Below are 15,686 nucleotides of genomic sequence, written 5' to 3'. Positions count from 1 at the left end.
GGGAAAATTTGTGCATCAGTTGTTGGTGTCAAATGGCGAAAAGCTAAATGAAGTCAATGAAACTTAAGCACCGCCTGAGAAATAGCAGAAAAGAGGGAGAGAAACACAGCAAGGTTTAGGTTTAAGAGATAAGGTTCTTGGTGCTCCCCTTCGTTTTCCTGATCTCTTTTTTTGTCGTATAAAGATCACATCATTTGTCCAGGATAACTGTTTGCTGTTATATTATCTATCATCGAAAGAATCCGAAATTCGATCGTGACTGCTTCTTACTTCGTAATTTACATTAAATCTAGATCAGGAACGTAAAGTTTCACACGACACATTTGCTGATGACCATGATTTATGCTACAATAAATGGTATTATTCTTCTTGATCAGAAAAGTGGTACTATCATTCTTGTACAAAGAAAACTTATTATATGTTAGCATCACATCACATGTTACGCATTATTTTCCTCAGCAGCAGCATAGAGTGCTTTAATTTCTTCAACATCATCGTAACTGCCAAGAAAAACTGGAGAACGCTCATGTATCTTCTTTGGAACCAAGTCAAGTGCCTGCATAAAAGTTAACAAAATAAGAGGATTTTGGGGGGTGTACGAGATCAAATAGTGAGTAAATTTCTCTGCTCTGCTCAAACAGAAGGAAACTTGTTGATACCCGCTGCTTGCTGGTGAAAGCCTGACCTCCTGCTTGCTCCATCAGGTATGACATTGGGAACACCTCGTAGAGAACACTGTATTATCGGGTATCAAATATCAGTCTGTTAATTCATATGGAAAACCAAAATTGCAAAGCTTGTGAAACAATGTACCGTAGCTTCCCGTTGGGACTTTTCTTATCTGCAGGGTATAAAAAGATACCACCATAAAGCAACGTGCGGTGGACATCTGCAACCATGCTGCAAGGCAATAGGATTATTGGAAGGTAGCGTTTTGGGAACAGAATGAGATAACAAGTGGGAAAAAGAATGTGATTCTGACAGGTAAATACCTTCCAACGTATCTAAGGGACTTTGGTGGCGAACCATCCGTAGGGAACTTGCATTTTTCCACAAACTTTGTGGTTTGCTCATCCCAGTTTTTGGCATTTCCTTCATTCACTGAGTAAATCTTTCCTTTCTTAGGTATCTGCTCCAAAAATAGACAGGATTAACTTTTAACCTTGGATATGTAATTGGGATTAGTCCAAAATGCTTAGGCAACTCCCTAATTCTTTCCTTGCAAGCAAAGAATTAAGTTTTAAAGGAAAGAGTTATGGGTGCATTAGAAGAATCAAACCCAGCTTTTACAAAATTTAAGTTTGATCAAACAAGTAACTGCTTGTACCTTGATATGTGGATGAGTTAAAATGAACTCCCCGAGAGATGGATCAAGTGTGAATCCATTGACGCCACTCCCCGTACTCAGCACTAGCTGCAATTTCAGATACAGAAACACTTGCGTGGGTGTTTACTGAACAATATAGGGATGATGAGAAATGAAAAGCAGAAACATTTCAAATGTAAAGCTGAAATGCCGAGAATGGTGACTGATTGTTCCTACCGTGCAGGAACTTCCGTACATACAGTAGCCAGCCGCCAACAGATTTGTTCCAGGTTGCAGTACATCATCAAGGGTTGGGTTATCTTTATCTTTCACCAAGTATATACCAAAAATCTGTTTACACGAGGAAACATTGAGGTTAGCATTTGACTGAAACCAGTCTATGGAGTCCAAGCAGAGGGAGTAGAGGGCTGAAGGGCATACAGTTCCAATGGAAACACCGCAGTCAATGTTCGAGGATCCATCCAAAGGGTCAAAAACAACAATGTATCTGAATGATCAACAGAAAGAGTTTTGGCCCAAAATGTCAGTCTGGCGTTTATAACTGTATTTAGTTCAAAAATGTAAATTTAAGGAACAGAGAACTTCTGCAGAAACCTTCCACGCTTTGATGGCTCCACAAATGTGGCCTCTTCGTCCTCCTCAGAAACAAGGATGCACTAAGAAAAAGGAAGATAGGTTAATGAAAACTGTCAGATGTAGTTGATCTTTCTGTTCCTACTAATTTATTCAATTGGAAGATGGCTTCAAAGGACTAACTGTTCGGCCGCTGCTAATCAACGCCTTGACAAACACTTCATTCGAAAGCACGTCCAACTTCTTCTGTTCTTCACCCTGAATCAGGAGGAACTGAATTTATCAGAATCTGATAAAGGGTACACATGGATTTGTGGATAGGAAAGCCATGAGCCTGGGGCTTCTCACCCAGAACCCATACCTGAACATTGGTCTCTCCGGCAAGTCCAATGAGTTTTGCAAGACCTGCCTGTAACCATGGAACAAACGCATTGTAAAATTCCTACGCTAAGCTATAAGTAACCAAAAGAATCAGGCAGTCATTCGGAATCTGATATCAGGCCACAAAACACCAAATCCGATCATGTCTATTCACCTAAGCTTTTCCTGTTAAGAAAACCAAAGTTTAAATTTCTTAAAGAATCACAACAAAAGATAAGTGTAAAGACCTTGCTAACAGCAGAGCAGACGAATTTGCAGCCAAGAACAATGTGACTGAGCAAAATGGTGAAGTCGCCACGAGATTCAGGGTACTTGGATTGCTCATTCAGGACATGGCGAGTGATGGTCATCAAATCAGTTCTATGAGCATCAGCAGCATGATCCATGACGCCCTTTATCAATAACAAAAACTCACAAAAATCTTCTCTCGATTGGTTTAACCTTTCTCCTGGCGATCAAAATAAGCACCCAAAAGAAACAAGGTAACTTAGGACAGCAAAGAATCCCTCTGTTTTTTCCTGTTTTGCTTGGTAAGAAAGAGAAAGTGGGAGAATAAAAATACAGTATTCCACGTTTTAAGGATTACAAGTTGGATTGGGATGATACTTTAGAATATAACCAACGCGGGGTTGAGTGAAAGTCAATGAAGGGTTGGATTGACACGTCAGGATGCCTTATGTGGCTGTGAGTCACAAAGAGTGAAGACCCAGCTCATGCCCTTTGCAGTCTAATGCCGCTGCTGATGCCATGAGTCCTTGGCTTCTAATCAACAATGGCGGGTCTTTGGGTTATCTATTACTGATTATGGATTATGGGTTGCAAAATCAAATAATTAAAAATTAAATTAAATTAAATTAAATTATCAAATTTTGAGTACATGTACAGTTAAACTGCCCAACTAAATGGAACCATGGTGCATGCATAATTAGACAAGTTGCCGTACATCTGTCTCAGATGCATCCCAATGCTTGGTTGCCGCAAGGTTCTTGGATGATGATAGCTTTCTTTCACAGGAAAGGCTAGCTGATGATGGATACTCAAATATTTTATCTTCTGATGGAAAATTAATAGTGTATTTGGAATCCAAATGAAGGCCAGGCAAATAATCTTTGGAGCTTTTCAAGCTGATCATTGCATGATGTGAACTTGAAGCTGATCCAGCACTCTATCCATCAGTCTATGCTGCAGATGCTGGTGGAACAGTTTGGTGTTTGGTGGACGGGTGGGTCATGCCTCATCTGGTGGAATCAAACATTGATGGTCACAGAATAATTGACAGCGAACGAACTGGGGATTATGAGAACTCGAAGTGAAGAAGACGATAATGGAAGCAGTAAACTTTCATTCCCGTGCATCAAAATAGCCGTAGAGTTCCTCGGAGAATGAGAAATACTTCTAATCATATCAAAAAGTTACAATAATAAAATCTCTAAACTTGTCTTTCAATCACATTTTGAGATAGACTAACTAGCCAGATGATGGGATCACAGTAACCTGAATCGTGGGCTACTGATATCTACTATATTTTAATAGAATTAACTATCTATTTTATCAATAAATAAGATAGTTTCTGTCATAGAAACCTTCAATGAGGCATTGGAGACTTCAATGATTATCATAGAAAGGTCCGTTTTTGTCGTTTATCCCTATGACAGTAGCACCCTGGTGAAGAATAAATAGAAGCACTAAGCATAGAACAATAGACCATCTATCACCAAATTCTCGAAATGCATGCTCCAGCTGTGATTGGTAATGCTCTGGTGATTCTTCTGATATTAAGCTTCTGCAACTCAGTTCGTACGGATAATGTCCATGTAAGCGTCAAGAACAGGTTAGGCAATGGGAAAAACTTAACCTTGCATTGCCAATCAAAAGATACTGATCTTGGGGAGCAAAATGTTATCGATGGGGGCGAATTCGGATGGGACTTCTCTGTCAATGTTTGGGGGAGCACGTTGTTTTACTGTGACATGGGGTGGGATGCTGTGCAGGAGTACCATTTCGATGCGTATTCCTTCGAAAGGGACTTCGCCCGTTGTGAGACGCAGTGTTCTTGGCTGGTGTCGGGTGAAGGCATGTATGGATTGAATGGAGAAACCGGGTTCTGGGAATTTGCTTACGACTGGCCAAGTTGATGAGTACTTGATCACATCTCGAACATGGAGGTTGGTGAACAATTCAAAAGAATAATTAATACATGTTCGTTCTCAAGGATACAAACCTCTTGTGGCTATGTAATTCTCTCTCTCTCTCTCTCTCTCTCTCAAGTGACAAGCTATATATCAAAGCTATATTGGAGTTGAAGGGTTATACATTACAGGCAAAAAGGTGACTGAAAAGACTTTATTCAAGTACCAAAATTTGCAACGGATGCAGAAAAACACCATGTCCAACGAATTGGGGAACTTAAGCAAATTACCTTAGAAACATAAATAATCCATCCAACGATCCACAACTAATTATTCTATAACTTGTATGACTATTATGCAATCCTGGTCCTTGAAGTTAAGCCTGTAACATGGTAAAAGGGACTTGAGGCCTAACGTTCTGTTATCTGCATGACGTGGTCAAGTAATCAAAAACGCAAAAGAAGAGATGAACAGAAGATGTAGATTGCACATAAACCAATAACCATGGACGTTCACTGCAAACTGACATAAGAATTACTTTTACTTCAATGGAACTAAAACAACAAAGACCCAAAAATCCCCAAAATAGGAGAAAAAAGACATAAAATTTGCATCCTGTTCTAACAAAAAAGCACCTAAAAAATTTTTGGCCTAATAGAAAAATAATAAGACCAAAGCAACTACCAAGTTCAACACAAGCCACTCATTGCCAATAATAATTTGGCATCTAAAATCTGAAATCCCAATGCGAAAGCGCACTCAAAGCATCAACTATACCAGCATCTTTCCTCCATTGATAACCCAGAGCGTCAGAAGTCAACCAAAATGAACTCACATACGACACATGTCTGAATAATGTAGACTTCAAGATCGTCCAACTCTTCCTCCAAATCAGAAGCACTTTCGGTGAACAATGGCTGGACCTGATTCATCATACTCACCCTTGGAAATCCACATCTGCAGCATAGAATAGAAAATAAGCAATTAAACAGAAACTCAACTATGTTCCAACTCCAGAACACCTTTTCAAAAGAGCCACACTTAGATAACCAGAAGTAATAGCACAAAAGTTACCTGCTGGAAGGTGCTAAGAGACGCTAAAATGGATCCTCCAATCCAGACGCTGTATTTTCTCTCGGGAGGTGCAACCACCTTGATCTTCATGCTGCTTGGGGCAAGAGCAGTAATTTCCTTGCTCATCCTATCAGCAATACCAGGGAACATGGTTGATCCACCACTAAGCACAATGTTTCCGTACAGATCCTTCCTGATATCAACATCACACTTCATGATTGAGTTGTAAGTAGTTTCATGAATTCCAGCAGCTTCCATTCCAATCAGAGATGGCTGGAAGAGTACTTCAGGGCAACGGAACCTCTCTGCTCCAATCGTGATCACTTGCCCATCAGGTAATTCGTAACTCTTTTCAATAGCAGAGCTGCTCTTGGCAGTCTCCAATTCTTGTTCATAATCAAGAGCAACATAAGCAAGCTTTTCTTTCATGTCACGAACAATTTCCCGTTCTGCAGTTGTCGTGAAAGAGTACCCTCTCTCAGTTAAGATTTTCATCAAGGAATCTGTAAGATCACGACCAGCAAGGTCTAACCGAAGGATAGCATGGGGGAGAGCATAGCCTTCATAAATCGGCACCGTATGGCTCACACCATCACCAGAATCCAAGACAATACCTATTCACATAGATTAGAATTGAGTTACTACTGGATAAAAGGAAAACAAACAAAACAAATTCTTCATTCCAATTTACACTTTTGCAATACTACATACAAAATGGAAATATGGCCCAAATAGAGCAACACTATGTGACTGTACAGATAAAGTTATTTCAGAGTCACTAGAATACAACCAAGATCAGCAATCCAAGCTATAAATGAATACCTGTTGTACGACCACTGGCATAAAGTGAAAGAACGGCCTGAATAGCAACATACATAGCAGGCACATTGAATGTTTCAAACATAATCTGGGTCATCTTCTCCCTGTTAGCCTTAGGGTTGAGTGGTGCTTCCGTAAGAAGTACTGGATGTTCTTCAGGGGCAACACGAAGCTCATTGTAGAAAGTATGGTGCCAAATCTTCTCCATGTCATCCCAGTTGCTGACAATGCCATGTTCGATAGGGTACTTTAAGGTAAGGATACCTCTCTTTGACTGGGCTTCATCACCTACATAAGCATCCTTTTGACCCATGCCAACCATTACACCTGTGTGGCGTGGGCGACCAACAATACTAGGGAACACTGCCCTAGGGGCATCATCACCAGCAAAACCAGCCTGCAAATACAAGGATAAAGCAGCCATCAGCATTTGTGTAGTTGGAACAAATAGCTAGCAAACCCAAGCCATCTAACTTTTAATAATAGCATCAAAGGCAGTATCAACCCAGTAGATGACTGAAATAGAATCATTATCAAATTATCATTATGAAAATTGTCTTTGTAAAAAATTGGATTTCAATGTATATAGTTACATACGGAGAAAATGTATTAAAACTATAAGAATCAGAAAGATAATTTACTAACCTTGACCATTCCAGTTCCATTGTCACAGACAAGAGGTTGAATATCCTCATCCGCCATCTCGTTTCAACCTGAACAAGGAAAGTGATTATGGTTAGAAGAAAAAGGTTTTCTGAGAAACCAAACTTCTTTGTTTGGTTTGACCCTTTTTGAGATCAATCTACTATAAAAACTAGTATCAAACTCAATAAGAAATTCATCACATCGTTAACTGCATCACATCAAATATGAATCATTCATTGGAGTATTTAACTCCTTCCATGTTATAACTTTGGTTCTGGAGAAGGAAAGCAAGGACGGGGGAAGCCTGTATGTCATCTGCATAAGGCACGACCAAAATCCAGCTCATGTTCTGGATCATTATAATTGTTCATTATTTTTACTCTTCATGGCATAACCATTCCTAAAAGCATAAAGCGCCAATAAAATACGAACCAGCCATCAAACATGAACTATTGGTGAAAACAGTAGACAAGAACTCAAATTTCTGATGATATGATGCATTAAAGAAAGCATAAAATCGAAGCCTACACAAGAATTAAACATATATTACACCATAATCTACTAATGAGCGTATTACCAAAATCTAAAGAATCTGACGTTCTCAAGCAAACACCAAATAAACTTTGTCAAGATCTAGATGAATAGGAAATGGATATCATCTTAAGATATGATGAATCCACAATAAATTTATAATTTTGCAAGCATAAAAATTGTAATAAGAAAGCCTAGCAGACATCACAACAATAGATTCATTAAGCCAAAACTTCAGGCAGATCTAAATCACAAAATACAAATAAAGTTGACAACTTGACAGCCAGTAGTCGATCAGAAAGACAAGAAGAAGGGATATGCTTAAGTACCCAGAAATGTTTGGACATAAATAAGCAAAGATAACAAAGTTATAGATCAAAAACAATCAAAAAACAGATAAACCCATACCTTGTTTTAGCAAAAACAGCTAAGCTTCTCTGTACTTTTCGAAATTAGAGAAGATAATAAATTTTCTTTGACAGAGAAGCTGAACACAAAGAGAAGAGGAATGTTAGTTGCGGCTTTTATATATAGCAGAAATGAGAGTGAAATGCAAATGAAATTCAACCCAAATTCAATTTAGCCCTGTTTGGCTACTGAGAAAAAAAATAAAATAAAATAAAAAATTCTAAAAGGTTTTCGGCATGGAAAAGAAACGAAAGGAGATGACTTGGAAAAAAGGAATCTTCTTACACCCGCAGTGTTTTGCTGGATTTGGGAATCCAAACAAAAGCGTTACGTAGCCGTCCAAATAGAGTGTCCTTAGATGGTAGTCAGGTGATGATGTGGACATTCGGTAGGCTTGTGGGGTGGACGCCACGTCAGTAGGGCGGCTAAATGTAGGCGGGGGGCGGTGGGTTGGAGTCGCGCCCGATGCCGACCATGTCTTGCTATGTCTGCTTGAACATGGGTTGGCTATGGCCCCCACGTGTCCACCTTTTTTCGCATTATAACTACAACTTGGCTAGGCTATATTTCAATTTTTCGTTGCTTTTAAATCTTGTCTAACAAAATTTAAAGATTTTATTTATATTTTAATTGCTTAGAAAAAAAAGACATTTGAATGAACAAATCAACATGTTGAATGAAGCCATAAATTCAATGGCAATGGAACTACTAATTCAACATGACATATTAAGTGATGTTGGAAAAATGAGGATTTGATTTCAATCATTTTGATTTTTAATATTTGGATAAAAATTTATTGAAATAAATGAATAATTGATTAATATTGACATAAAAAAATCAAATTAAATTAATGAAATGCAATGATTATTTCAGTTTGCTCCATCCTTGCTAACAAGATCTCGTGTAACAAAAATGAGTGATAATTTGACTATAACTTATAGACAAGTAAATGCATAATGTTTGAAAAAATTTTGAAATGATTTTAAGAAATTTAATAAATTTGTATTTTTTATTATATTTAATTAAGTTTATTTATTTTTATTTTTGATTAAATAAATTTTTATAATTAATAATTAATTAATTATCATTAATCAAATATCATTTATCATTTTATATTCACGTGACAATAACATAAAAAGTAAAAATACCATATAGTCATCATTATGTCACATTAACAAATTAGCATATCATATTAATACTATGTGATATATAATGATAAATAATATTTTAATTAAAAATAAATAAATAAATATTATTTATAAAAGTTTATTTGATTTTAAATAAAAGGACTTTGTTAAACATAATAAAATAATAAAATCTTGTTTGAATTTTTTTTAGTAGTGAAAGAACTTTTTTAAATATTATATTTTTGTGAATATTATTAATGACCGAAAATGTAATAAATTTTGAAAAATAAAACATTTTTCAAAATATTTGAAAAATATTATCAAAGGTATGAAAAATTTGTAGTAACAATTTGTTCAGAAAAAAAAGAGAGAGAATTCATTGATTTTTGGTATTGTTAATGTCAAACATGGTTTAGCGCAACAGAATTGTACACAACGTATTTCTTTTTCAGGTGAGGAAAATATATAATTAATTAATTAATTAATGGTGGGATAGAGAGAGACAGAGTCTAATCTTGTTTTAGCTAACCAATTATGTCTAAGCAGCCCAAAGACCAAAGCGGCTAACCAAATTTGATTTTGGAAAAATTGAAAACTACAACTATTGAAAAATACTAATTGTTTTCTATCAAGGAAATATTACTATTGCTTCAAAAGTCCAAACAAAAACTTCAGCATTTTGACTCGTTCAATCTCAAAATTTTGAAAACCGAATTAATCGGATTACAAAAAATGAATTAATGGAAATATATTATAAAAATTAAAATAATTAAAATCGAATGCTATTACTCGTTCGATTGGTTATAAGTATATTTTTATCAATTCTTTGAACAATTTTCAACAATATTTAAAAAATAAATAAATAAAATAACTCATCTCCACACTTTAATTAAAATAAATTAAACCATTAAAGATATTATCATTATTATTATTAAAATATATTACTAATGATCCATTAATCAATCAATTCGGTCGTAAAAATTTTAGATACTGAAAACTGACTATAAAAACTAACAAAAAAAAAGATAATCTTAATTGATCGAAGATTGAAATTAAAATAATTAAATTGAATTAATCAAATTCAATTGGTTGAGTCAATTATTTTGGTTTCAATAGAATTCTCATAAACCCTACTAATGAGAAAAGATTTGTACGTTTCTTGTTAAAACAACTCCATGTTCTTAACATGATATTACTAAAATTACAAGGTTTTTTGGCTAAAAATGACCATACTAATATACTCCAGATATTAATCAATATATTAAATAAAAATTCACAATTAGTTAAGAGCATATTAATGTGTCGATGTGATTTGCAAGAAACTCAGCCGACCCAGTGGGCCGAGTCCTTTTAAGCGTTTATTAGGTGTCGTTTTGGTTTATTCTTTTATAAGTCCATTTTCAGCCCAAGGGCTAGCAAGTCTTGCGGACAATTTTTCTTGATCCAATATTCTTAAGAGAAGCCCAAAGCTTCTGGCCCAAACTAGGCACATGGTGCGTAATACGCTCCTCGTGTATTTTAAGCACCAAATGAAGCTCACTTTTATACTCGCATTTTCCACAGAGAAAGGGCCTAGCCGTAGCTGAGATTTTGTGCTTCCCGTCTAAGGTACTCTGGAATTTTCCTTTGATTTCATTTTATTTTTCTTTTAATAGGTTATGTTATTTGATGTGGATGGATCAAATGATGTTTTTATTAACTGATCTCCTATTTTTCCTTGAATTGTTTTTCTTGATCTGTAAATCTAGGGTTTTGGGTTAAATAGATTTCATCTTTCCATTATTTTGTTCAAAATGAGAAATTTCACCTCTGTGGTTTGTTTTTTTCAATTTCAATACTCGTTTTAGGGTTTAGGAAATTTTACTGGATAATTATTATTATTTTATTTTGTTTGCTGTTGCTGACTTTCAGCTTTTTAGATGTTGACTTTGTAATTTATGTGTGCTACTAGTCAGGTGACCTCCAAAGCTTTTCGGTGCTCAGTTATCGACTTCGTTTGATATGTAAGCTTAGTTTCTTTCTCATGTATTTTCCTTGTTAAATATGTATGTTATATCTTGTTTGATCATGTGCTTGTTAGTGGACTAAGTTTGGCGGTATACCTTGTTTGAGTTGTTTCAAATACATGTTCATGATCACGTGGTGAGTTAAAAACTTTTCGTGTCCTACAAAGTTTTGTTAGACATTCATCTTTATTGGTTTCTTGAACTGTCCTGGCCGTTCTCTGGTATTGGGAAAGATAACAAGCCTGGGGATGAAAGTTTTATGGTGCATTCGTAATTATAGATTTGTGGTTCATGTAGGTGGTGGCATTCTGATGAAATGATTTCATATGATATCAAATTGGAATTAACTAAGCAATTCCTTTATCAATCTAACCAATTGCATAAACAGCGGGCAGTGCATAGGATAAGGAGGGCTCCTGAAAAAACTGGGAAAAAAAAAGGAAAAGAAATGACTTACAGTGCTCAAACATCAAAATAGTTATTTTTATCATCTAATATTGGTAGATATTAAAGTTAATTAATAGGAAATAACAGATATATTTTGAAAATAGTAGTTGTGTATAGTTATTTCAATTTTCTTCTTTTTGGTTGTAGTTGATAGTTGCTTCCCAATTACAATTTTTAATCTGTAAAACAAGTGATGTTATTTTCCCCCCAAATTTCCTTCTGCCATTCAATATCATGCCTATAACTCATTTATTTATTTTTTAAAAATATTTTAGGGCGGACGAGGATCCTGTTGATCAAAAGAAGTATCTTGAAGAGGCTTGCAAGCCTAAGTGTGTGAAACCGTTGCTTGCATACCAGGTTTGTAATAAACCTCTTGTTTTAAGAAATTCAGCAAGGTTACTGAATTTTTTTACCATTCTTTCAATTACATTAGCTTGACAATTGTTGTTAGAATCATAAACTCATGTGGCATTGTTTTTTTTCTTAATTAATGGAATTTTCACTGGGGATTGCTGATTTGCTCTGTTCCTGTTGTCTTACTTTCTCTCTTTTTTTGGATGGTTTATTTCCTGTTTTTACTTTAGTGTGTTTGTGAGGGGTGTGCGTAGCCATTTTTGTCTCTTAATTACTTATTCAAAGAATCACTAGTCCAAATTGTTTCCATAGGATTATATGTGTTTTGAGTTTCTTGTAGAACCCTGTGGTATAATATGTATTTCAGTTTGGCCACTAAAGTTTTATTTATGAATCTTGAAGTGAAACCTAAATTCTATTGCTAACTCCGCTGATGCCAACAAACTTTGCCTCCAATACCATCTTATTTGCGACTTTGCACCTGGACATCATTTCTGCAGCTCCTGAAAAGGCTATGCTCTTTGCAGAAAATTGACATATTCACCCATAAAAAGAAAAAGGAAAATCTGCATTCCAATCTTTTTCTTCTCTATTTTCTTGAAATTTTGTAGCTATCAGGACAAATACTTCATGAAAGGAAGATTAAAGGAAGAAGAATATACCTTGTCAATAGCTGATGAGTCTATGAATTGATTTATCAAAGGAAGATAGAATGCTTTATTGAAGAATATATGTCTTTGAAACCCCAGTATGACCTCATGAAAAAGGTTCAGGCCAGAACTATATAAGTGAATTCTTATGCTTTTTGACCCCATATTGTGGGGTGGATCTCGAATGATATGAAAGATCTCCCTCCTAACTGTACATGTGACTTTCATTGAATACGGTGTTTTCTTCTGTTAAGAGCAAAATCTAGGTACAACATGTATTGCTTCATGAAAATGATTGGTCTTACTAACGTATATATTCACTCTCAAAGGGGTTTGCAAGTGTTTGACTGAACCTTGATCTACTTTTCTTCAAATTTATTAATGGTTCTAAAATGCTCAAATCTTTAATAGGACATCATGTCGTCTTGTGAAAATTCTGTTTCTTGTCCTAAATATTGGGTATTTTTATTGAAGTCGTCCTTCTACTACCATTAGGATTTTGCGGCAGCTTATAATTTAAGTTACTGCTTTCCTACAGGAATGTGTTAAGAGAATTCAAGGTGATGAAAGTGGGCACAAGCATTGCACTGGTCAATATTTTGATTATTGGTCCTGTGTTGATAAATGTGTAAGTATTTTTCTTTGTTTAGCCTCTTTTTATTTTAGACTCATTTTGATTATATTATGTGTTTTGCTCTGATACCAACATGGTGGAATGCAGGTTGCACCAAAGTTATTCACGGAACTGAAATAACTGGGGGATGACAATGTTTTGTTACATTAGCATTCATGTCTTTGCTGTTTTGAGTTCGAAAGCCAGTGATTGTTTGGAAAAAACTAGTTCATGATGTACGGTAATCTTGAAACGCCTGCATCTGCATGGCTAATCTGAGAACTGTTAGAAATTTTTTGTGTTTCTGTGGAAACAGTTTGGTCATTGCCAATAAAATACGATCCTTGAATACATGCATGTTGGCTTACAGGTTGTGGAGTGTGCCATAACAGATTTGACTGCAAATAATTTGAATACAAATTGAGTTGATGTTAACACACAGCATAGACAGTCATTTAGCTGTTTTAAGAAAGAGTTCGACACTCTTTCGATTCAACAATGGATTGCAAAATCCAAACAAAGTCACCAAAGCCAAAGAGAACTCAATCGTAACAGACAGGCTCAGCATATGCAAATTTATTGCTCATCTGGAAGCCATCCTGTTTTAACTCTTTTCTCATTATGTACGTCTTTATGTAATTAGATATTATGTCTTAACAATTTTTTTTATTCACAATGACACGAAGATGTGATATATATGACATAATATTTTTAAAAACATTGAATTATTTAAAAAAATTTAAATCATTTTTTATTTTTATTATGTTTATTAAATTTTTATATTTTTATTTTGAATTAAATAAGGTTTTATAATAAAAGATTAATTAATTTTTATATTTTTATTTTGAATATATAATATTTCTTGATAAATTTTAATATATGATATTAGTGTTACATGTCTTATGATAAGCATGCTTATATAGTACAACAACATAATGTGATGTGAGCATAAAATTAAAGGATAATCAATACGTCAATACAGCACGAGCGTAAAACTAAACAAATAGTTAAGTTAATACGTGAGCATAGGTATGATAATAAGATGAATGACGAAAGTGGCACAGACAAGGGAAAGGAAATCTTTAATTTTAGTAACAAACCAAGGGAAAAATTAACTGAAAAGAACAAACAATATCTTTGCTTGTCAAAGAAAAATTCACAATAAAATATTAGAAGTTTCTTTGACAATCCAACCCCTTTCCAAGTGTGAACGCATTAGATTCCTGATTTTTGTCATATGCCACCTGGCAAGTGAGTGGCTGTCAACATCAGTTTCACAGTGAAAATGCACTTTATAAAGAAGGGCGTGTGCCCTCCACACTCCACCATATCCAATTCACTATTTTCTTAAATCCTCATACACTTTCTTTTTGGCTTCCCTTTCTCTATGCCATGCCAACCTTTGAAGAGATCAGACCCTGCCCAAGCTTCAACAACAATATTGAAGCAGCAGCAACTAATCAAGAGCACGAAGTCGAGGTTATTGATTATGCCAAAAGGGCACAGTGGCTTCGAGCTGCTGTTTTAGGAGCCAATGACGGCTTGCTCTCCACAGCATCATTGATGATGGGAGTTGGAGCTGTGCGTAAAGACTCCAAGACCATGATCCTGACAGGGGTCGCTGGCTTGGTTGCTGGTGCTTGCAGCATGGCCATCGGTGAGTTTGTGTCAGTTTACTCACAATACGACATTGAATTGTCTCAGATGAAGAGAGACAAAATGACAAACAACAATGGTTTGGCTGATCATGACAAGAAAAGTTTGCCTAATCCCTTGCAAGCTGCTGCTGCATCTGCGGTTGCTTTTGCTATTGGGGCTGTCATACCGTTGCTTGGTGCTGCGTTTATAAGGGACTATATGGTGAGGTTAACGGTGGTGCTGGTGGCTGTGACCTTAGCCCTGATGGGGTTTGGTGCGTTAGGAGCACTGCTGGGTGGTGCACCCATGCTCAAGTCATCATTAAGGGTCCTGATGGGAGGATGGCTCGCCATGGGAATAACTTTCGGGCTAACCAAATTGATTGCTCGTTCTGGACTCTAATCATGCTTGTATATTTAATAGCTCTCCCTACATGATCTTTTTCCTTTTGCCTTTCACTTTTATCCTTCATATCTATCCATGGATTCAGCAGCTTCTTTTCTTTCCTTTATATATCAGTTGGATTTATGGAACCATATTCTCCAAACCCAATATCGATTATATGCATCTAGAGGAACAAATTGAGTATTGATGAATTTGCCTGTTTACCTGTCAAAGATCATACTAAAATTAACAGTTAGCAAGCAATGAACACCACCAAAGGTGATCCGTGAATGATTGAAAAACCAAACATATAGTTGGTTTTGTGCTTTCATTCCACCAAATGATAGACACAACTTGATTACAAGGAGAAAAAAACATTTAAGGTGGGCTAATGGAACTTGTTTTCCCAATCTCCTGGCTGCAAACGAGGGGTCCCCTAGTAAAGATCCTCGGATATTGAAAATTTTGTTTGTCACTGGCAGCAATGCAAGCCCCACAGGAATGGCTAATTGATCTGATTCATTATAAATCTATCTACTAATGTTTAATAATGAATAAAAATTCTCTATCCTATTTG

The 15,686-nt window shown here is 35.7% G+C and overlaps 4 protein-coding genes and 1 pseudogene across 5 annotated transcripts; 3 read left to right on the top strand and 2 right to left on the bottom strand.

Moving 5' to 3' along the window:
• Positions 1 to 239: 239 nt before the first annotated feature.
• LOC110417689 (fructose-1,6-bisphosphatase, cytosolic-like) lies at positions 240 to 2,839 on the bottom strand. Its single transcript, XM_021430154.1, has 11 exons — positions 2,509 to 2,839; positions 2,262 to 2,309; positions 2,084 to 2,158; positions 1,922 to 1,983; positions 1,748 to 1,814; positions 1,544 to 1,657; positions 1,328 to 1,414; positions 993 to 1,129; positions 814 to 900; positions 660 to 735; positions 240 to 556 (listed from the first exon to the last, which is right to left on the bottom strand). The coding sequence occupies exons 1-11, from the start codon at positions 2,665 to 2,667 to the stop codon at positions 440 to 442; spliced, it is 1,029 nt and encodes a 342-aa protein (XP_021285829.1). The 5' UTR covers positions 2,668 to 2,839; the 3' UTR covers positions 240 to 439.
• A 164-nt stretch (positions 2,840 to 3,003) lies between these two features.
• LOC110417690 (self-incompatibility protein S1-like) lies at positions 3,004 to 5,362 on the top strand. The gene has a single exon (XM_021430155.1). The coding sequence runs from the start codon at positions 4,009 to 4,011 to the stop codon at positions 4,414 to 4,416; it is 408 nt and encodes a 135-aa protein (XP_021285830.1). The 5' UTR covers positions 3,004 to 4,008; the 3' UTR covers positions 4,417 to 5,362.
• Positions 4,934 to 8,025, bottom strand: LOC110417687 (actin-101). The gene is made up of 5 exons (XM_021430153.2): positions 7,888 to 8,025; positions 6,949 to 7,016; positions 6,307 to 6,700; positions 5,485 to 6,098; positions 4,934 to 5,367 (listed from the first exon to the last, which is right to left on the bottom strand). The coding sequence occupies exons 2-5, from the start codon at positions 7,003 to 7,005 to the stop codon at positions 5,302 to 5,304; spliced, it is 1,131 nt and encodes a 376-aa protein (XP_021285828.1). The 5' UTR covers positions 7,006 to 7,016; positions 7,888 to 8,025; the 3' UTR covers positions 4,934 to 5,301.
• Positions 8,026 to 10,529: 2,504 nt separating this feature from the next.
• On the top strand, positions 10,530 to 13,440 carry LOC110418126 (cytochrome b-c1 complex subunit 6-1, mitochondrial). 2 transcript variants are annotated; one of them, XM_021430760.1, is made up of 5 exons: positions 10,530 to 10,622; positions 10,966 to 11,017; positions 11,743 to 11,827; positions 13,013 to 13,102; positions 13,196 to 13,440. In XM_021430760.1, coding segments are annotated over exons 2-5 (210 nt in total). In that variant the 5' UTR covers positions 10,530 to 10,622; positions 10,966 to 11,015; the 3' UTR covers positions 13,229 to 13,440. The 2 variants fall into 2 exon arrangements, with proteins under 2 accessions (XP_021286435.1, XP_021286436.1); XM_021430761.1 differs by having other exon boundaries at positions 10,575 to 10,622; positions 10,970 to 11,017.
• A 999-nt stretch (positions 13,441 to 14,439) lies between these two features.
• LOC110418486 (vacuolar iron transporter homolog 2 pseudogene) lies at positions 14,440 to 15,291 on the top strand (annotated as a pseudogene).
• The last annotated feature ends 395 nt before the right edge of the window (positions 15,292 to 15,686 follow it).

This window comes from Theobroma umbraticum, unplaced genomic scaffold, assembly GCF_002168275.2.
Source record: "Theobroma umbraticum cultivar Fairchild unplaced genomic scaffold, ASM216827v3 scaffold_50.0, whole genome shotgun sequence".
NCBI classification, from domain to species: domain Eukaryota; kingdom Viridiplantae; phylum Streptophyta; class Magnoliopsida; order Malvales; family Malvaceae; genus Theobroma; species Theobroma umbraticum.
The sequence above is the reverse complement of the archived record's forward strand: the minus strand, read 5'-3'. Positions and strand labels throughout refer to the sequence as shown.

Coding starts and splice junctions, on each gene's coding strand:
- LOC110417689 (XM_021430154.1), bottom strand. CDS start 2,667: ATGGATCATGCTGCTGATGCTCATAGAACTGATTTGATGACCATCACT. Junction 2,159..2,261: donor CCGGAGAGACCAATGTTCAG/GTATGGGTTCTG, acceptor CTCCTGATTCAG/GGTGAAGAACAGAAGAAGTT. Junction 1,658..1,747: donor GCGGTGTTTCCATTGGAACT/GTATGCCCTTCA, acceptor TCGTGTAAACAG/ATTTTTGGTATATACTTGGT.
- LOC110417690 (XM_021430155.1), top strand. CDS start 4,009: ATGCATGCTCCAGCTGTGATTGGTAATGCTCTGGTGATTCTTCTGATA.
- LOC110417687 (XM_021430153.2), bottom strand. CDS start 7,005: ATGGCGGATGAGGATATTCAACCTCTTGTCTGTGACAATGGAACTGGA. Junction 6,701..6,948: donor ATGGAACTGGAATGGTCAAG/GTTAGTAAATTA, acceptor TTGTATTTGCAG/GCTGGTTTTGCTGGTGATGA. Junction 6,099..6,306: donor TGCCAGTGGTCGTACAACAG/GTATTCATTTAT, acceptor CTATGTGAATAG/GTATTGTCTTGGATTCTGGT.
- LOC110418126 (XM_021430760.1), top strand. Junction 11,828..13,012: donor AACCGTTGCTTGCATACCAG/GTTTGTAATAAA, acceptor GCTTTCCTACAG/GAATGTGTTAAGAGAATTCA. Junction 13,103..13,195: donor GGTCCTGTGTTGATAAATGT/GTAAGTATTTTT, acceptor GGTGGAATGCAG/GTTGCACCAAAGTTATTCAC.